General features: G+C 39.5%; 3 protein-coding genes across 3 annotated transcripts; all 3 read left to right on the forward strand.

Annotated features, from left to right (window-relative positions):
* The first annotated feature begins 433 nt into the window (after window positions 1–433).
* dnajb14 (DnaJ heat shock protein family (Hsp40) member B14) lies at window positions 434–7774 on the forward strand. The gene is made up of 8 exons (XM_069530982.1): window positions 434–707; window positions 3034–3208; window positions 4556–4701; window positions 4994–5182; window positions 5712–5797; window positions 5970–6079; window positions 6559–6731; window positions 6844–7774. The coding sequence occupies exons 1-8, from the start codon at window positions 575–577 to the stop codon at window positions 6966–6968; spliced, it is 1137 nt and encodes a 378-aa protein (XP_069387083.1). The 5' UTR covers window positions 434–574; the 3' UTR covers window positions 6969–7774.
* A 1386-nt stretch (window positions 7775–9160) lies between these two features.
* On the forward strand, window positions 9161–12702 carry pla2g12a (phospholipase A2, group XIIA). Its single transcript, XM_020101301.2, has 4 exons — window positions 9161–9578; window positions 10135–10211; window positions 10760–10925; window positions 11668–12702. The coding sequence occupies exons 1-4, from the start codon at window positions 9356–9358 to the stop codon at window positions 11784–11786; spliced, it is 585 nt and encodes a 194-aa protein (XP_019956860.1). The 5' UTR covers window positions 9161–9355; the 3' UTR covers window positions 11787–12702.
* A 670-nt stretch (window positions 12703–13372) lies between these two features.
* On the forward strand, window positions 13373–19446 carry LOC109638322 (caspase-6). The gene is made up of 8 exons (XM_020101241.2): window positions 13373–13488; window positions 13709–13750; window positions 15893–15935; window positions 16043–16192; window positions 16314–16390; window positions 16568–16743; window positions 16870–17020; window positions 17224–19446. The coding sequence occupies exons 1-8, from the start codon at window positions 13464–13466 to the stop codon at window positions 17457–17459; spliced, it is 900 nt and encodes a 299-aa protein (XP_019956800.2). The 5' UTR covers window positions 13373–13463; the 3' UTR covers window positions 17460–19446.
* Window positions 19447–19578: the final 132 nt, after the last annotated feature.

Genomic DNA, 19578 nt, shown 5'->3' on the forward strand with positions numbered 1-19578 from the left:
GAGCCATGTATTCGTGTGTGGCTCTCAGAGGACATTTAAGCTGAAAACATTTCCGTTTCAAGCCATATTTGAAAGTCTGGGCTGACGGATAATTGGATGACACCACAGGAGCAGTATGGAGACATTTTCTGTTTTTTCTTCTGTTGTTTTTTTACGTTTGAGGAATCGGTCACCATTTACTTCAATTGTATTGATTTGGCTGCAACGCTGGTTACCCCTGAAATTCCTAAAATGGTTTTTGGATTCAAAAACGTCACCCACCCCTCCATCGGCACAATGTTGAGTAGATAATAAGTGACATTTAATTTTTAGGTGAATTATCCCTTTACATTGAAAAATCTTAAACTACTGACAGTTTCTACATCGATTTGTTATAATGTATTAAAACAATAACACACAGTGTCTGTGTAGAACGTGAGCCAGGGAGCAAAATGAAAGTGTGATGGTGCAGAGGAGGATTTTCAGGTTTCTGTGACACAGCTGTCAGTGCTGCTGGAGACCACGTGGTGTGTGTGAGCCGATCAGCTGACTCCGCCGGGGGAGGAGGAGGAGGAGGAGGAAGAGGAGAGAGAAGATGGAAGGGAACCGAGACGAGGCAGAGAGGTGTTTAAATATCGCGACCTCAGCCCTGGAAGCTGGAGACAAGGAGCAGGCGGTGAAGTTCCTGAACAAAGCGCAGCGGCTGTTCCCGACCGACAGAGCCAAAGGTACAGAGCTAACCGCGCTCCGCGTGTACTGTCACACCACCAGGTGTTAGCACGCAGCTAACGTTGCCTAACATGACGCGCACCGCACCAGAACCCCGGTGGTCTGTTGTGTGACAGTAACAAATACGTGTTCCCCTGTCAACACGAGTCACTGGTGAACTGTGGCCTCACAGACAGGAAGCAGAGCGACACACCGGGCTCAGTTGGGAGGCCTCCGGAGTGGTGCTAGCTAACCTAGCTAAAGCTTTGCTCTCAGTAAACCGACGTTTTTAAAAAGGTGACTGTGAGTGAACATGGCGACGACAGTGTTGAATGGTGAGCCACAGTGATGCTTCTGTGCAGCAAGAGGTTTAAATGGTCGACTCCACTCGCGTCAGATCAAATCCAGACAGTGCTAATGCTAGCCGTTGCTTATGTTAGCATCTTGGAGAGTGGTTGACCTTTGACTAGCTTACATTTTAACTTGCTGGTTCCTGGAGATGGTGCAGTGGAGAGGCTGTGTGTTGGGCAGGTTTGGTTTACAGGTGAGGGCAGAGCAGGCCTGTGGAGGCCGGAGGGGGACGTAGGATGAGGGGAGGGGGAGATCAACAGAGTCAGGTGCCAATCTTTAAACTGGATGACCCGGAGAGAGCCTCCATGTGATGGGTTAATCCAGGACTCACAGATGTCTGAGGTGGGACTCACAAAGGCTCTTTAATACATAGTATGGTGAGTGATTGTAAGATAGACAGCTGGATAGATACATACTTTATTGATCCAGAGGGAAATGTAGGCCAGTATCACATGAGACAGTCAAACACAAGAGCAGTGAGATGAAAGTCCAGTCACCAGAACTACTACAAAGCTGCCACTGTAAAGAAGTGTGTGCTACTGGAGATACTGACAGTACAGATGTTTTAAGAGTAAGGTGACTGAAAGACACACGTGACCGAGGCGGCGTATCAGAGACAAATATAAAGACAGATTTAAAGATGAAAAACTAAAGATGTACATAGCCTGTAAAAATGATGTTACAGCAGATGTATTTGTATTTGAAAAAAACAAGTGAAAGGAGGGCAAGAGTAAAACTTAAAATACAAGATAAAGTGAAATAAAGATAAACATAGGCAGCAGTGGTGACGGTGACATGGTTAATGCCTTAATCACTCCATTTCACAGGTGTTTCATCATACCTTGTCCATTGAGATGATAAATAGTGAGACATACCATTGTACTACACTTCAATATAGTTATTTGCTTGCACCTCAGTTTTAACTGTTAGTGTCTGTGTTTACTTGCAGGGTCAAACTAGCAGTGAATGCGTGTTTAGGAAAATGATGCTGAAACTAGATTTTCCCAAAAATGATACTTATATTTGCACTGCTGCGACTTCTTCTTTTTGTGTGAGTGTATTTTACTTCTGCATCTGAAACCGATAAACCAGAAGTGATAATAAGGGAGACTGGACAAATTAGATTGCTTTATACATTGACAAATATGGATCTCAAGAGTGAAGAGGTTAAAAATGTATATACATATATATACGAGATATATGTTATAATTATCAACCTGCTTGGCCAGGGGCAGGAGAAATTGCAGCCAAAGGGGAGAGGTTGAGTTGTGGCTTTTTTGTGATGACATGTCCAATGAACACACCACAAGATGAGCATTGCAATGTAAAGCGATTCACAAAAAGATATATATATATATATATATATGTATCAACAACCTCCTGTATTCACCCGATTAGTCCTTTACTAGAACAAAAAACCTGTACTTTGGAGTTGCCATTTCCGTGGCTGTGGCTCAGGAGTTAGAGTGGGCCGTCCATTAACCAGAAGGCTGGTGAGTGGTGTGTGTTAAAGAAGTGCAGCATATAGAAGTTCTGTTTGAATAAGTGAATGTGACTTTTAGTGTGAAATGGAAAGACTATGGTAAATGGTCAATTGACTCAGTTATTTTTAAAGTTAGGTATTAATCCACATGTTAACATGTTAACCTGCTAATCTCAGCTCCTCTCTCTGCTTCGATATCCTGTCGAGAATGAAGAATGATTTGCAGTTAGTAGTTTGCACAGGATGGCCCGCTGAAAAATATCATGCCCTTCATTCACAGTGACCTGGAAATGTTGATGCAGAGTTTTAGAATGAACTAAACTCTTTCGCACTTTGTAGTCACAAGTTTCCCCACTGTGTGACTAGAGCCAGTGCCTCCCTCACACTTATTTGCACAATTTATTTTCTTGTCTTTTATTAATGAAGCTTAAAATTAAGAGATTTAAGGCTGAATGTTCCAGCTTGAGCTTATCACAAAAAAAGTCCCTGTTACTATTTCATCTCTTCTTCAGCTTTGTTGGATGCATTAACGAAGAATGGGAGCTCTGCGGGTAATGGCGCATACAGAAGGAGACCAACAGAAAGCTCGGACAGCACCGGCGCCCGACCAGACAGGGAAAGCCAAGAATCTGGAGGAGGTGATTCGGCTAAAGGCTTCACCAAAGACCAGGTGGAAGGTGTGCAAAGGTAAGAATTCAAGCATTCACTACGTCCTCTGGACAAACTCTGGGGAATGTCTGAAAAATTGGGTCCAAACATTTTCAGACACTTTTGCATTTAACGTCTGAAAAAAGCAGCAGGAGATTGTCCGGATTAGACGCAACAACAGGATTGTGTCCAGGACATTCAGGTGAGGGGTGGCAGGGTTTATCATGCAGAAGGCAGGACATGGTCCTGCTGATGAGGTCAGCCCTTTTCACTAAACCTCTCGACTCTTCGTCTTTCCAAGTTGACATCTTTGTCAAAAAAATTGTATTTTTTCTGTTGCAAGGCCTTCTCACATTTTTCCTGCTGTAATCTCATATTCTCTGGCAAGAAAAGTCCTCGAACATGTCCAGAGCAACTGACTTGGGACATTTGCGTTCCCACACACAGCCCCTCCAGATAAATTCAGGTAAATGTCCAGAGTTCAGTGCATGTCTGAGAGCAGCATAACTGGTACTGGAGACACACTTTAGTCTTCCATTTTGCTGCTTTCCTACATATAGCCCTGTGGAAGCAGCACTGCTTCTATCACACTCAACTAAACCTTTCAGCTGGGGCTCAAGGACGACACTGTTTTTGCTGCAGTGTTTTGCACACAGCTATTGCTATGGGAACGTTAGTGTTGTATGTTGCTCACGAGGGGAGCCGAGACATTTGGTGGTGTGAACTAGATAGTAGGTAACCACTACATGCTCTAATTTTAGACCAAAATTAGAACGTGTAATGCAGTTGCTGCATATCACCCACATATACATCATCAGAACACTGCTGATGGCAATATGAGCCTCTGAAGCAAATTGTGTTCGTCTCTAAGATGACAGTTGTTAAGCAATCCTGCTGGTGAATTCATATTAAACTTAGTCAGTCAACCTTTCCCTGGTGTGCTAAAGAAAGTCCTCAGAGGAACCCTCAGTGGGTTGAAAACTGCATCATGTCTTTATAAAAAAACAACAACACAAGACTGGTTGATTATTGATTACATTAGAGTCTCCTGTGACTTCATCAGTCACCCTACTCTTGTCATTATTAAGTGATTGGTAATAATATTTAATTGTCAACTTTTTGTCCTTATATTGTTTCATAGAATTTGTGTGTGTGTGTGTGTGTGTGTGTGTGTGTGTGTGTGTGTGTGTGTGTGTGTGTGTGTGTGTGTGTGTGTGTGTGTGTGTGTGTGTGTGTGTGTGTGTGTGTGTGTGTGTGTGTGTGTGTGTGTGTGTGAGAAAGGTCAGGACCTGGCTCTGTTGTTTAGAAAGAGAGAACAACAAGAGCACCTACATTTCAAATATAATCCACAGTCCTATTTTCATACTCACTGTCTCTCTCTTTCAGAATAAAGCGGTGTAAGGACTATTATGAAGTGCTCGGCGTCAGTAAAGAAGCCAGTGAGGATGAGCTCAAGAAAGCCTACAGGAAATTAGCGCTAAAGTTCCATCCGGACAAAAATCATGCACACGGAGCAACAGAGGCCTTCAAAAGTGGGTGCAGTGATGTTTGAAAATACTGTATGTAATGTACTATAGATTTGACCCTTGACTCACAGCTGTTGATTCTAGTAAAGTTTCTTCTATTTTGTGGACCTAAGATGGCATCGCCTGTAAGACACCGGGATTTAAGATTTTCATTGCCAACCTGTACGCTGTATCTGTTGTGCAGATGACAAATAAAACCTTTGAACCAGAGAGACAGATTATCATGACTAAAATCCTGGTTAGTGACCTAGTCTGTTGATTATCAAAGAATTTATCTCTTAACTGTGTTGTCCTCCAGAGATTGGTAATGCGTATGCAGTGCTGAGCAACCCAGACAAACGACGGCAGTATGACTTGACAGGAGGGGAGGAGCCAAGCAGCTCGGGTCACTCACATGGAGCAGGCTTCGACTTCCACAGGGGCTTTGAGGCCGACATCACTCCTGAGGACCTCTTCAACATGTTCTTCGGAGGAGGTTTCCCTTCGTGTAAGTGCTCAGACACTAAAGGGTTTCATAACTCATCATTTCCACTTATTATTATTATTATTATTATTACTTATTTGCTGTTATTACTTGAACTATATAAATAATTTGACTCGAGAATATTATTTTTATTGCCATGTTATCAATGCAGTACTTTTATCACTTTTATTGGTGCACACCCTACCTACACTAAGAATGAAAAATGAATGGAATCCTTTATGTGGTAGAAGAAATCCACGCATGACAAAGCACTTGAATGCATGTCTCTGTTGAGATTCATTTGTGACTAACAGAATCTAGTACCTCTTGTCTTGTGCCTTCAGCAAAAATGCTAAATTTTGCCACCACTCGTGGTTCTAATAATTGGTTTTAAATCAAACCGTTAGATGTGTTTGGTTTCGTTGGGATGTTTGCGTCTGATTTGTTTACCATAATTACACTTCTGGCCTAATGTTTCCAGCAGGAACATATAGTTGACGTATCCTGTAAACTTGTTTCTGACAACAATAATCAATATTATTTCTTTCTGCAGCAAGTGCACACACCTTCACCAACGGCAGAACGAGCTACAGCCATCAGACAGATCACCGACAAGAGAGAACAGAAGAAAGAGGAGATGTACGTAGATGGTTTAAGTTCTTGTATCTCAAATGTTTTAAGAAATACATACTTTGTTATTAGCACACGTGTAACACTACACATATACAACACAACTCTGCAAAGCTACATGTGTAAATTTCCCTATATAAAACCTGTGTAGTTGAAAATGAAGGACTGTGTTTGTCTCCAGGGTGGTTTCTCAATGATTATCCAGTTGATGCCCATTGTGGTCCTGATATTAGTGTCGATACTGAGCCAGATGATGGTTTCCCCCCCACCTTACAGCCTCTACTCTAGACCGTAAGTGTACACACACACACACACACACACACACACACACACACACACACACACACACACACACACACACACACACACACACAGAGTTATAAATCCTATATGTGACATTCACTTGTCATATCTCAAAAATTGACTACAACAATAATTTCATTAATGCTTTACCTGATAGATTTGAAACACACAAACTATTTTATCTTATTTTTACCTTTTAACATATTTATGCACAGACATCTGTCTTCAGCAAACTTTGACCCTATTCAGACCTGATATAAACATCCGTCCTAAGAGATCTGACCACAAGCTGTGATGTTTATATCAAGTCTGAACAGGACCTTTGTGTCATGCACTCTTTAGAGGTAGTTTCTTATCCAGCCTTTATGTAACATTTCTTTCACATTTGCATTCATTGTGCCCAATTAGATGCTCTTTTCACATATTTTTGGTAGAAAATGTCATCTGTCTCTCATCCTCTCTTCCAGGTCCACGGGTCAGACCTTAAAGCGACAGACAGAAAACCTGCACGTCGACTACTATGTCAGTAAAGATTTCAAGTCTGAGTTTAAAGGCTCGGCGCTGCAGCAGATCGAGAAAAATGTGGAGGAGGATTATGTAGCTAATGTCAGAAATAACTGTTGGAAGGAGCGACAGACAAGTGAGTGCTTAAACACATGCTCAAAAGTAACTTTCTGAATTCACTAATGGCATCACTAACAGTGTCTGTTTTGTTGTACCACTCATGGTGCTTTCCTTCTGGTCTCATCCAGAAACAGACCTGCTGTACGCTGCCAAGGTGTACAGGGATGACCGCATGCGCAAGAAGGCAGAGCACCAGACCATGGATAACTGCAAGGAGCTGGACAGACTAAATAACCTATTCAGAGGAGGATGAGCTGGACGCTTTTAGCTCATACAAATGTATATGAATAGATGTGTATGTTCATGTTTTTTAAGGAAGAGTCTTTACACTAGGAGCAAAATCTTAATATAATTTAGCTCTAATGTCAGAAATTTAAAAATTGTCGATCTCCTCAAATCCTCCACCAACTACGCTTCTTCATCACTCCAGCCTGACCCCAGGAATCGCCTTGTTACGCCTTGTTATGAGCCAGTCTACACACACACACACACACACACTGTAGAACACTTCTGACCATATACTTTTGTTTACGCACCGTTTTCTCGTGTTTTCCTGGAAACAAGGACAAGGACTCTTGATTGTGTAAAGGCATGAGCTTTGAGTAGTGACTCATAAGAAAATCACTGTCTTTAAGATCAACCAACAGCTTTCATCATCATCTGTGTGACATAAATATATGATTGGAGATTTTGTAGGTTCGTCAGCTGGTGTTGATCCCCAGAAAAAATCCACTTTTGAAGAACTCAGAAACAGAAGAAAGTAAAGAACACTGAATGCATCTTTTAGCTTCTTTAATTCAAGGTGCGGATGAAGATCACTGGATCATGAGGAGCTATGTATGATTTTTGCCACTTGAGAACTTTTTTATGTTGACTGCTTGACAATGTGAAGATGGTTGGGACCTAACACAGAAGGACACAGAAACTTCTTCATAAATGGTTGTATATTTTCATTTTGGAATGTTTGAAATGTATGCAGTTATTTAAGTAACTATAGAAGAAAAGGGTTTTTCTTTAATGCTCGCCTAACCATTTAAATAAAGTAAAATTATTACCATAGACTGGATGTATTTGTTTCTCTGATTTAGATGTAAAAGCCTCAGTTCATCTTTTCTCACTTGGAGTTTATCAAGTGGTGAAAAATTGCATCATGAGATTTTTGTGACAGTGGACTGGTATGTTTCTATACTACAAAATAAAGCTGCAATGACAAGTCGATACATTTGTCCACAGAAAATGAATTACCAAGTATTGCTATTTATTACAGCTTCCTCAAATATGGGGGTTTTGATGCTTTTCTTTTTCATATATGATTATAAACTGAATACATTTGACTTTTGGACTGTTAGATAAACATTTGATAACAGGGGGTTGGGCTTTGAGAAACAGTTTCATAATTTTAAGACAATTATAGACAAAGCGATCAGAATAGTAATTGATTATAACAGTTAAAACACGTGTAATTTTTGTACACCTCTAAATAAAAATTTTAACCATCCGTTTATTTTTTTAACTTTAACAGTTTCACTTACAAATGAGAATATATAGGATAAATATTCAAAATATTGTAGGCGTAACCCAACCACAAGTCTGATGGCAATAGACATGTACACATGTATATGATAACCATAATGAAAATATAAATAGAAGACCATAATAAACTAACTGTAATAAAAACGGTGGGCAATAAATGAAAGTAAAATATACAATTATATTAATTGACTAAAATATCAAAGACATGATCTTTTTTTCATCTTTATAGAATTGCTTACAAACACATGAACAAAAATAGAAACTTAAGGCATCACAATAAAGTAAATATGTATAAATCAGAGTAAACTGTGAAAACAAAACATTCCTCTTGAAATTAATTATTATTAACAAAAACAACAACAACAACAACAATAATACCAATAATAATACCAATAATAATAATAATAATAATAGTAATAATAATAATAATAATGAGAGTTAGAAAAAAGTTATTTCGACATCGACTCTCGTTTTTCTTAAAGTCTGTAAGATTTAGATGAAAGGGATCAATCGCATAAATTGAATGTAGAATAATCCTCATGATGTTTTCACTAATTCATTTCATCTGAATTGTATTAATTGTAGTTTTCTTTATCCCAGAAAAGACCCTTTATATTTAAATACTTTATATTTAAATACTTTATATTTACATCGAGGGGGTCCTCTCTACATTAGTCCAGACTGGACAAACTAATCACCTTTTGAGTTTTTATGACAATTAAAGAATACCACAGCTTCTCTCTCATGTTTGTTAGGAGAGGGTGAGGTGAGGGGCGTTCAGCTGCAACATGCACCTTCAACACTAGATGTCACTAAATTCTTCACACTGAACCTTTAGGATAAAGTTAAGTCGTTTATTTGCTGACGTCGCAGTTCCTAACGTGTTCTCCATTGGCCTATCAGCGGCCACGTGACAGCGTCAAACCCGGAAACGACCCCCCCCCCCCCCCGGCCGCGTCAGGTGACATCACTCCGACTTGAGGTGACGTGAAAACAAGCAGAAACGAAAGTTGAGATGACGCCGAGACAAACCACCGAGAAATAAACAAACGTGAAGTCGAGCCAACGTGTCGGGTTCGGGTCTGTGAGCCAAACGTGACGGGGGTCATGTTGTGCCACAGGGGCCTCGGCCGTGTTGTCCTTCTGGGGCTGCTCTGCTGCGGGGTTTTCCCACGTGTGTTCTCCTGGAAGCAGGAGCCGGAGACTCCGGACTGGAGGACCACCCTGAAAACCATCCGCAACGGAATACACAAGATCGACACGTACCTGAACGCAGCACTGGACCTGTTCGGGGGAGATGACGGGCTGTGTCATTACAGGTGTAGTGATGGTAAACCAGCTTCTGATTTAGAAAACATAGCTGTTATTAAAGGTACAGTGTGTAAGATTTAGTGACACCTAGTGGTGAAGTGTCATGTCGCAGCTGAAGACCCCTCACCTCACCCTCCCCTTCTCATGAGAGAGGACCTGTGGGAGCCTTCAGTTGTCATAACAACTCAAAGGTGAGGTGAGGGGTATTCAGCTGCAACATGCACCTTCAACACTAGATATCACTAAATTCTTCACACTGAACCTTTAATCTTTGACACTGAACCTTTAAGAAGATTAATAGTGACTTTGTGTCAGAAGTCATGTTTCACAGCTGGAGATATTCACATGTGTGTTGACCTGCTAATTCAATAAAAACAGCTTTGGATCATAATGAAGAGACATATTTACAGTCTGAGTTGATTTATCCATTGAGAGCTTTGGGACATGTGTGTTACCTCCCCTTGAGTGGCACAGTAAGACATTCAACTGTACATGATGTGTTTATCTCTGACAACAAGATAACTGTCAGCAGAAGAAGCAGAGAAAGCGTCTTCACCTTTGCTCCTGTCTCACAGGTTACAAGCCGGTGCCTCGTCCTGGGTACAAGCAGCCGCCACCCAACGGATGTGGCTCCCCACTCTTCGGATTCAAGGTAGTGTGTTGTTTGTGTGTCAGCTGCCACACAGTGGGCACTTTCACAGACATATATCTGTATCTGCATTCATGTTTGCGGATATGAAAATCGTTTATTTCACAAACTGGACAATATAGAAAAGCTGTGCATTTAAGATAAAATAATCCTTTATTAGTCCCACAGTGGAGACATTCGCAGTATTACAGCAGCAAGAGTCCAATAGGCCTCAGTAAGTAACATGCAGTACTTAAGTGTAAGGAAAAATAAAAAATATTGAAAAATATGAAGGGAACTAAAACTAATATATGCAGTGTAAAAAAGGACAAATATGCACAGTGAATGGATTGTGTATGAACCATTGTGTTGCACTTTATGTTTACTTTGCACCACCCTGGCTAGTGGTGGTTAGCACAGAGGTTCCCGGTTTTAAAGCTTTGAAACAGCTTCCCCTGTCTCCTCATGTGAGGTTGAGTTCCAGGCTCTCGTGGGGACCAGGCCATTTTTACAGGAATCATGTTCAAAACACACTAAATGCAATCAAAGAGTAACCAAGTCGTTGTTTCCAGTTTGACATCGGCATCCCGTCCATGACCAAATGCTGTAACCAGCACGATCGCTGCTACGACTCGTGCGGCCGAGAGAAGCATGACTGCGATGAGCAGTTCCAGGACTGTCTGGAGACCATCTGCAGGAACGTGCAAAGAACTCTGGGATTGGAGCAGAGTGTCCAAGGTGAGAGGCTGAGTCCCTTTCATGTGATGGAATTCCATATGACAAACCAATCTGTGGGTCTGTGAAAATGTTTTTGCAGTTTCTGTAAATTTTTAGTTATTTTACTTATTTTACTTATTTTCCTGATGGTGATTATTATTATTTTTTTTTACTTTTTCAAGAAGTCTGTCCTGTATCAGTGTTTGTAATTAGTCAGCACAACCGTCTTTTTAATCACCACTAGACATTAAAAAATTATTGACATGTTTGACATTTATATTTTATAAAATGAATGTACACAGAAGTACGTTGTAGAGTAATTGTGAAAAGTTACAGATTTGATTTGACCTGTGTGATTATGCTGGTTAAAGTGTACAAACAGTTGAAATATTATTTATGTCCAGCAGAGGGCAAGAGAGGGCTTTATGTCAAACACTGTGTATCTGGATACAGTAATCCAAATCACACTGACTCAAATCAGTGTCACCCGGCCAATCCTTTCTTTTAAACACTGGGTTAAATCATCTGGATTATTCTGATAGTCATTAAGGTTTTGAAAATGCCTCAAGTTCTATATTTGAGAATCCACATTTAATGTTTAATTTGATTTAGCTCTCAATGCTACTTAGATTTTGGATGGTTCTTAATGCACAATAAACTAAAATCTGTATTTGATTCTTTTCAAACAGATTTTCATCTGTGCGTGTTTATGCTCCTGTTCTCCTTGTCATTCCTTCATGATTCTTTCTCTCTGTTTCGGCAGCTTGTGAGACGGCGGTGAATCTGTTGTTCGATGCTGTGATGCACATGGGATGTAAACCGTACCTGGACAGCCAGAGAGACTCCTGTGTGTGTCAGTATGAAATGAAGAGGGAACTGTGACACGGCCACAGAAACGAATCGTAAAAGACTGGTTTCAGAGGCACAACACCGAGAGAGGAGAGAAACCCCAGCAATATCCTTCTTGTTCACACTCGAAGATTTTCTCAGGGACAGAGTGTGGGTAGAGTTGCTCCGCTCCCTTTTTTGTCTGAATTTGAAAGACACACTTCTGTTAGACAAGTGAATGTGAAATTACTTTAGTTTACATCTGTGGACAATTAATATATTTCCTGTGCAGTTAATTATTTATATTTTGTCAAAACTGTATGACGTGTTTGTCTTTTGAGAGTATTTGGGGTTTTCCTGGGTTTGAATGTGTACGACCAAATGTGTAAAGCTAAGTCAGTTTAACCTGAAGGATTTTAGTTGGTGTACAGCTGAACATGCTTCATAGAGCATTTTGTCCACAGTCAACAAGATTTTCTGAGGTTTAAATGTAGCATTTTTTCTGTGAATGAGCAACTGATTTTAAACTCAGCACAACAAACTAATTGAACAGCCTCACTGTATCTTTATTTACCCAATTATTATTATCACCTCTTTGCATTGTTATGTCCAGAAAACCTTAAATAAATGATTAGATAATAACTGGCCATATCACCCATGGGCTTAATAGAAACGTGATTGGCAAGTTAGTAAAGAATGTGTCTCTACAGCATCTAAAACAATTTTTTTATAAAAACTGTTTTGTTTCTACCTTTTATAAAATCAGTCAAATATTGCATGAAGGGAGACACTACAGTGAACTCAGCTGAGGCAAATGTGATAACATTGTGTAGACACTGGATTCAAATGTCACTACAATAATGAAACATGTCTTTATGTAGTACAGTCATTAATAGTCATTAATATTGGAGAAACTGTTTATCTTTCATGCAGCACATGTTATTAAAGTTAATTCACGTTAATTCATTCATCCATGCTTATCCAGATCATTTTTAATGATCGACTGCAACATAGCTGAAACAATAAGTCGATTAACCAATAAGTTGCTCAACAAAAAATAATTGGCAACTCGTTCTTTATAATCAAGTAATGGTTTCAGTAATTTTCAAGAAAAAAAACAAAAAAAAAACAAATATTAAGTCCAGCCTACTAAGTCCGATGATTTGCTACTTTCCTTCGTCATAAAATATTTTTTGTAAAATAACAGTAATAATTTAATGGTAATATTTTTTGTTTTGAACTGTTAAATAATAAACTAAATATATGTGTTCCATGTTTGTGATGTTTCGTAGAGAAAAATATGTTTGATAAACTTAACGTGATCTCACTAAAATTAACCTTAATCGGTATTTTCATTGATAATTGATCATTTTTAGGAATAGAACACGAAGTCAAGGCAAACATGCCATCAGCTGTAGATCTAGTCTTCTGCGGTTTTTAATTGTTTTCCACACTTTGGTTGGTAAACGGGAATAAACTGGATTCTTCTCTTAATCTGTTTATTGTTAGATTTATTAAATCTACCTGAGTTTCACTTCGCAATGTGACGAACACGGAAGTCCCGGCCGTCAGGCTTTGAGTGACGGTGGCGAGAGCCAACCGCGTTCTCCGCTGGACTCGGTCGGCCAATAAGATCTCGCCTGGAGGGAGGAGCTAAATCTCTGGCTCGTCGGTGTTTCTTTCGACGAAGCGACTTCATTTTTCATTCGGAAGGAGAGAGGGATCGGGAACATGTCGGCGGGACACTCACGGGAAGGTAAAACCCTTACATGTGTATTTAACAAGTCACCTGTGGACTCATGTGTGAGACATCTCAAAAATACACGAGGGAATACTTTTTAATCTCCCGACTGGTTTCTCCTGAAAAAACCGCGACGCCTTAAATCAAAGTCTTCAAAGTCACGACAATGGTTTCTAATGTCATCCAAACCACTTCAGTGTCAGCGTTTAACTGGTGTTCTGTGTCATCTAACCAGGAAGTGTTGCCAGAGACAGCCACACAGCAACAGACAGGGCGGGTGAGTAAACTCCACATTCACAGACTTCTGCTGCTGTAGACACAAGGTGTTACCGAAACAAAAGTGAAACACACCAAGGTAAATGTTTGGAGAAAGCAGGTGTTATTACCCATAAGGCCAAAATACAGTCAATTCAAACTGTGAGCTCAATCAGCAACCCAGACATCACTATTCCTGCATGTTTCTTTATTTATTCATATACGTTTATTTCATTCTTTGACCTAACAAAACATTAAATTAAATGCAAACACAAAATCTAAAATCTTGAATGAAAAGGAGCAGAAAGAAGAATAATCAGGATATGACTTTAATTCCCGTCTTGTAGAAACTCAACATGGGTCAATAAAGTTTGAAGTGAAAGCTGAGACAGCCCTGCTTTGTAGATTGTTTTGCTTTGATTATCTTGATTTCACAAATGTAAAATGTAAAAAAAATACTTTCATGGGGTTGAGGTATATTGTGTTATAGTGTATGTGATATGTAGGTGTTCCTAATAAACTGGAAACTCTCAAAACACTTCATTTGGATCTACAATATTGCATACACTCATTGTCTGAGAAATCAGGGAACATTTTGAAAAACTCAAATAATAAAAAGGAATGTGTGGATCCTCCCCTCAAGCTAGTTCCAGACCAAGAATTTAAAGGGTTCTCCTTTGGGTCATGCCCCACCCATCCAAATAAAATCCCATGGAAAATCAGTTGCAGTGTTTTGTGCAATTCTGCTAACAAACAGATCAAACCACTAGGATGTCGTTGAGTAGAGCACATACATCCAACATTGAATATCCACTTCAATTCTAAAAAGCACCAAATCTTTTGAGTTATCTTGGTTACAAACAAAGAAACAAACCAACTGGGGTGAAAACATAACCTCCTTGTTGGAGTTGATCTGTTAAAGATGAGGACACACAAATACACCTCAGTGCCTTCAAATCACTTTAAAGCTGGCTCAATACTTTTCACCAAAAGCTCACCAGGACATTTAAGACAGTAATATTAATAATAAATATTAAACATTCTTTAAAAAGCAAATTTTAAAACATAGTCACCAGGTGCTTTACAAGTATAAACAATTAAAAATTGAACACAAAAAATACGTAATAGTTAAAAAGCAAATGATAAACAATTTATAGAATTTTGAGGATTTAGCCAGGTGTACCTGATAAATAGACAACTCAGTGTAAAACAAATAAAAAACACACAAGCATAAAGTACAGCGCAGAAATGCCTTCATACACTGATTTTCATTTTAGATAAAAACCTTTCAATTTGTGTCCCCCCCCCCCCCCCCGAGCTACTGCCTCCACACACAGTCTACATATTTGGAGGGTGGTGTGTGTGGAGGTGTCACTTTTGGCCTCTGTTCTTTGCCAACTTTCTCCATCTGTCATCCAGCCATTGAGGACGGAACAATGGCTGCTTGACCCCAAACCCAGCAGCAGTGGAGCACTACGCGCACCTGCAGTTTCACCTCAGCATGAAAACAGCTCAATCATGCCATGTTAGTTAGTTTAGCTTTATTTCAGGTTCATAGGTCAATAGCAGTTTAAATAATAAACACAGAAGTACAATCACATGACGAGTAGTGTCGACTCAGTTTAGGTTGTTTAAATTTATACACAAAAGGTTCTAAAAGGTGTAACATCATCTGTACACATATTGAAATGTGTGTGCCAACATGTGAAAACAATCTACAGCATTGATGCTGCACATCCTCATGGTTTCTAATGATGTGACACAAATATACTTACTTACTTTGTTCACTATATTTAAGACCTGGTCTGCCAAGAATGAAGGAAACTGAATTGAATGAGCGTTATGTATTTTCAACAATAACAGTAATTGTGACCTTTAAAAGAAAAGCTATTAAAGGGATTTTCACAGGGTCTTTAAAAGTCTAAAATTCAGTAATCTGAATTTCAGGCCTTATAAAAAGTCTTAGATATGTTAATATATTATGCACAGATCTGCATAGGTCTGAAATATGTTGAGATAGACTAAGTTATGTTAATTTAATTCTTCACTCGGATTATGGTCGTTTAAAGTCTTAAATTTATCTTGTTGAAACCTGTAGAATCTCTGTATAAAGCCAGACTTACCTTGTAACGTAGACTATTCATATATGTTATGTTTCTTATAGCATGCACGGAGAACCTAACGGAGACAGATGCCTTCATCAGAAGGTAAAATGAAGGTTTCAGTTTGTTTTTGTGTGTTCATTGGCTGGAAATTCTCACTTCACTCCGGTCCAGTACTCGTCTAATACTCAACTGCTTTATTTTGAAATCAGCTCTTTAGCTCTGGATCCTGCAGAGGAGTACAAGATGACCAACAAAAGACGAGGCCTTGCGCTCATCTTTAACCAGGAGCGTTTCTTCTGGCGCCTGGGCTTAAACGACAGGCACGGGACCAACGCTGATCGCTACAACCTGGAGAGAAGGTATCACTTGGCTTAAGAACAACTTGTCTGTACTTGTTTTGCAGCTATAAATTGGGTCTGTGATAACATCTTGTATTAGCAGTGTTTTCTCAATTGCTAAACTAGTTTTCACCTCCCTCAGGCTGATTGCCCTGGGCTTTGAAGTGAAAAGTTACGATAACTACAAACAGGAGGAGGTCTTAGAAATAATCAATTCAGGTAAACACACTATCGCCTCTCAATGACTCATGTATATTCATGTGGTATTATTATAATATAACTATTACTAGAACTATCTAAACTAGTAGTTTAAATTCAGACATGTTTCCTTGCTGTATTGTTATACACGTTGTCTCATTCAGGCCTACAATTAACAATGACCTTCCATCCCACCAGCTTCTGGGGCCAATCACTCAGAAGCAGACTGCTTTTTGCTCATCTTCCTGAGCCACGGTGAGAACGACCACGTTTATACATACGACGGCAAGATCGCTATTCAGGACATCACAGCCATGTTCAAAGGAGACAAGTGCAAGAGTCTTGTAGGAAAACCAAAGATCTTTATCTTACAGGTACCTAAAAAAAAAAGAAGAGAGAACCCAGTCCAATATTAGAAAAAGACAACATGTAGTATTACCAAGCTTTATTTTGAAATCTTCGCAAACTTAAAACATGACCGTGGCTGTGTGTGTCACTAGGCGTGTCGTGGAGACAAGCACGATGACCCAGTGCTGGCCTGCGATGCCGTGGACAATGAAATTAGGACGAATGAGGTGGTGGTGGACGCCAGCGCTGTCTACACCCTCCCTGCTGGAGCTGATTTCCTGATGTGCTACTCTGTGGCTGAAGGTGAGCAGTTGGTTCAACACTCATAATCTGCTCTGGGTGGGGACATTCATGCTCAAGCTGCCCTCAGACATGCACTGAAGTCTGAACATTTTCCTGAAATTTTTCAGTAACTGTTGTTTTTGGAAACAAGTGTGTTTTAGTATATTTAAGTCACTGTTTGCTGTCCAGTCAGTAAACATCCTGTTCTGTGTCCTTTTGTTAAGGCTACTATTCCCACCGGGAGACCATCAATGGATCCTGGTATATCCAGGATCTATGTGAGCTGCTTCAAAGGTTCGGGGATTCGCTCGAAATCACAGAGCTTCTCACGTTGGTCAACAGAAAAGTGTCAATGAGGAGCGTTGGGAACTCTAGTGACCGGAACGCCATCGGGAAGAAGCAAGTACCTTGCTTTGCTTCAATGCTCACCAAGAAACTATACTTCAGACCAAAAAAGTAACAGTTTCTGATCAGTCATTGAATAAGATGTTTTTTAAAATTGTTTCCTGTGCAACAGATTCTGTTAAATTCAGATGTAAATGATGTTTTTCCTGTGGTCCACTTCTGTATGTCGTTGCTGAGCACAATTATCTACAGATGCAATCAACAACCTGCTAATTTACAGGTGTAAAATTTCCATTCAAACCAGTGGTTCTAAAATAACAGGAATGTGCCTTTCCCACGATGAGATGAAATGTGGAGGTTCTCCTGGGCTCAGGCGATCACACCTGAAACCTGTCAAGTTTCACATTGAGAAATAATAATCATGTCTGGGTAGAACCATGACTCAGTTAATGAAGGTGATTAAAAATGTATGCATCAACATGTCAGGAGGATCAAGACGGGGATATGATTACTGACCAGGTACCTGTAAACCAGTGAATGACACAGACTAATCAACTCTCTTTACCTGTTTTTCCACGATAAAGTGAACAAAAAAACTAGGATAAGATTAGGTTATAATGTAATCCAATATCAGCCCTGCAGTATTTACCTCGACCGAGGACGTTATGTTTTCATCTGCGTTTCTTGGTTCGCCGGATTATGGAGGATCTAGAGTTTTTTCTCATATGGCGAGATAGAGCATTAGCCTTTGTGTAGGTATGCGCTCTCTGAGTGCCCTTCTCAAGCTAAATCAGTATATTGGAGACTCATCACAACTACATGTGTTCAAAAGATTTATAAAAAAGTCTGTCCTGCAAACTCAACTGTAAAACTCAGCACAGCACTGTGTTTTCATTATACTGTAGCACAGCCACTCAGATTAATGAGTCGGTAAAAATGAATAAATGTGATTATCCCTTAGTATTGTTTATTAGATAACTAGTTCTTTACTGCGGCTGTTAGACTAACAAAGACCACATGTGTAACATCATTAAAGCTGATGTACTTTTTAAAAAATCGAATATTAAAAAGGAAGGAAAGGAGCGGAGTAAGCATTTTATATAGCAAATGCTTTTTATACATGAGTAATCTTTGGGTGTTCTTTAGTAATTAAATTCAGGATCTGGGCGACTTTCCACTTGAGCTAAACAATTTAAATAATTTCCTGGAGGAAGCCCTGAATGCATCTTTACAGTAAATGTATTTTACCAGATGATTTCTTTTTCCACCTTCCAGAGGCTTTCTGGTCCAAAATGTCCAGTCTCAGGGTGACTCCATATTAAATATAAACTTTATAAAGACAAATGTGAATGTAATTTCTTCCACTGCTTTCTTTGTGCCAGAAATGTGAAATCAGCAGTTAATACTGAGATCTTAATTCGTGTATTGGATGCTGTATGTGGTAAGATGTTCCTTCCTGTTATTTTATCCTACCACTGTAACTCTAACGGAAAGATGACCATGGACCACCTTCTGTGTTAGCTAGTCTACACAGCCTTGTTAAATCCAGTTTAAACCACTGTGGTACCACAACAGTACTGTCTTCTTTTTGTCTCTGCTGTAAAATCAGTTGCATGTATGTCAGATATTTCCCCACTCACTGTATGTTCTTTGTGAGGCAGGTGACCTGACAACACAGCAACCGGGCTTGATGATACCGATGATGATTTTGTTCACATCATGGTTTAACTGTTTCTATCAGCATCAATGATTGCGTACACACATTATCCAGGGACAACATTAACATGCTGTTTGTCCTAACTCACGCCACCAAAAAGGGAATTTATGTCTGTGCTATTCTTTGTGTTGTAGCAGTTCACGGTACTAAATTTTAATATTGCGTATTTGCACCCAAAACAGCAGCAAACGACAATGAGGAAAACTACCTCAGGGAGAAGGGGTGTCCTGTTCTAAAACACGTACTGTGGACCTAAAACACTTTCAGCTGTGTTGCATGACCAATACTCAGGAAATACATAACTACCAGCAAACACGCATTCTGTATTTTTGTGGTCTGAATCATGTGACTTTTTTTTTTTACAATAAATCCTGTGTGACATCAATTGTGCTGTCCATGCATTTAAAAAAACATAAAATTCTTTGTTTTTTGGCCAAAGGACTATTTTAGAAATTGTTTGCAAATCTTCATACACTAAAATAAAATGGCGTCATTATGTCTACTGGCATCATAATCT

The sequence above is a fragment of the Paralichthys olivaceus genome, chromosome 8 (genome assembly GCF_024713975.1).
Source record: "Paralichthys olivaceus isolate ysfri-2021 chromosome 8, ASM2471397v2, whole genome shotgun sequence".
In the NCBI taxonomy this organism is placed as follows: Eukaryota; Metazoa; Chordata; class Actinopteri; order Pleuronectiformes; family Paralichthyidae; genus Paralichthys; species Paralichthys olivaceus.

Coding starts and splice junctions, on each gene's coding strand:
- dnajb14 (XM_069530982.1), top strand. CDS start 575: ATGGAAGGGAACCGAGACGAGGCAGAGAGGTGTTTAAATATCGCGACC. Junction 5,183..5,711: donor CGGAGGAGGTTTCCCTTCGT/GTAAGTGCTCAG, acceptor TTCTTTCTGCAG/CAAGTGCACACACCTTCACC. Junction 5,798..5,969: donor GAACAGAAGAAAGAGGAGAT/GTACGTAGATGG, acceptor GTTTGTCTCCAG/GGTGGTTTCTCAATGATTAT.
- pla2g12a (XM_020101301.2), top strand. CDS start 9,356: ATGTTGTGCCACAGGGGCCTCGGCCGTGTTGTCCTTCTGGGGCTGCTC. Junction 9,579..10,134: donor TCATTACAGGTGTAGTGATG/GTAAACCAGCTT, acceptor CCTGTCTCACAG/GTTACAAGCCGGTGCCTCGT. Junction 10,212..10,759: donor CCCCACTCTTCGGATTCAAG/GTAGTGTGTTGT, acceptor CGTTGTTTCCAG/TTTGACATCGGCATCCCGTC.
- LOC109638322 (XM_020101241.2), top strand. CDS start 13,464: ATGTCGGCGGGACACTCACGGGAAG. Junction 13,751..15,892: donor CACAGCAACAGACAGGGCGG/GTGAGTAAACTC, acceptor TGTTTCTTATAG/CATGCACGGAGAACCTAACG. Junction 16,744..16,869: donor CAAAGATCTTTATCTTACAG/GTACCTAAAAAA, acceptor GTGTGTCACTAG/GCGTGTCGTGGAGACAAGCA.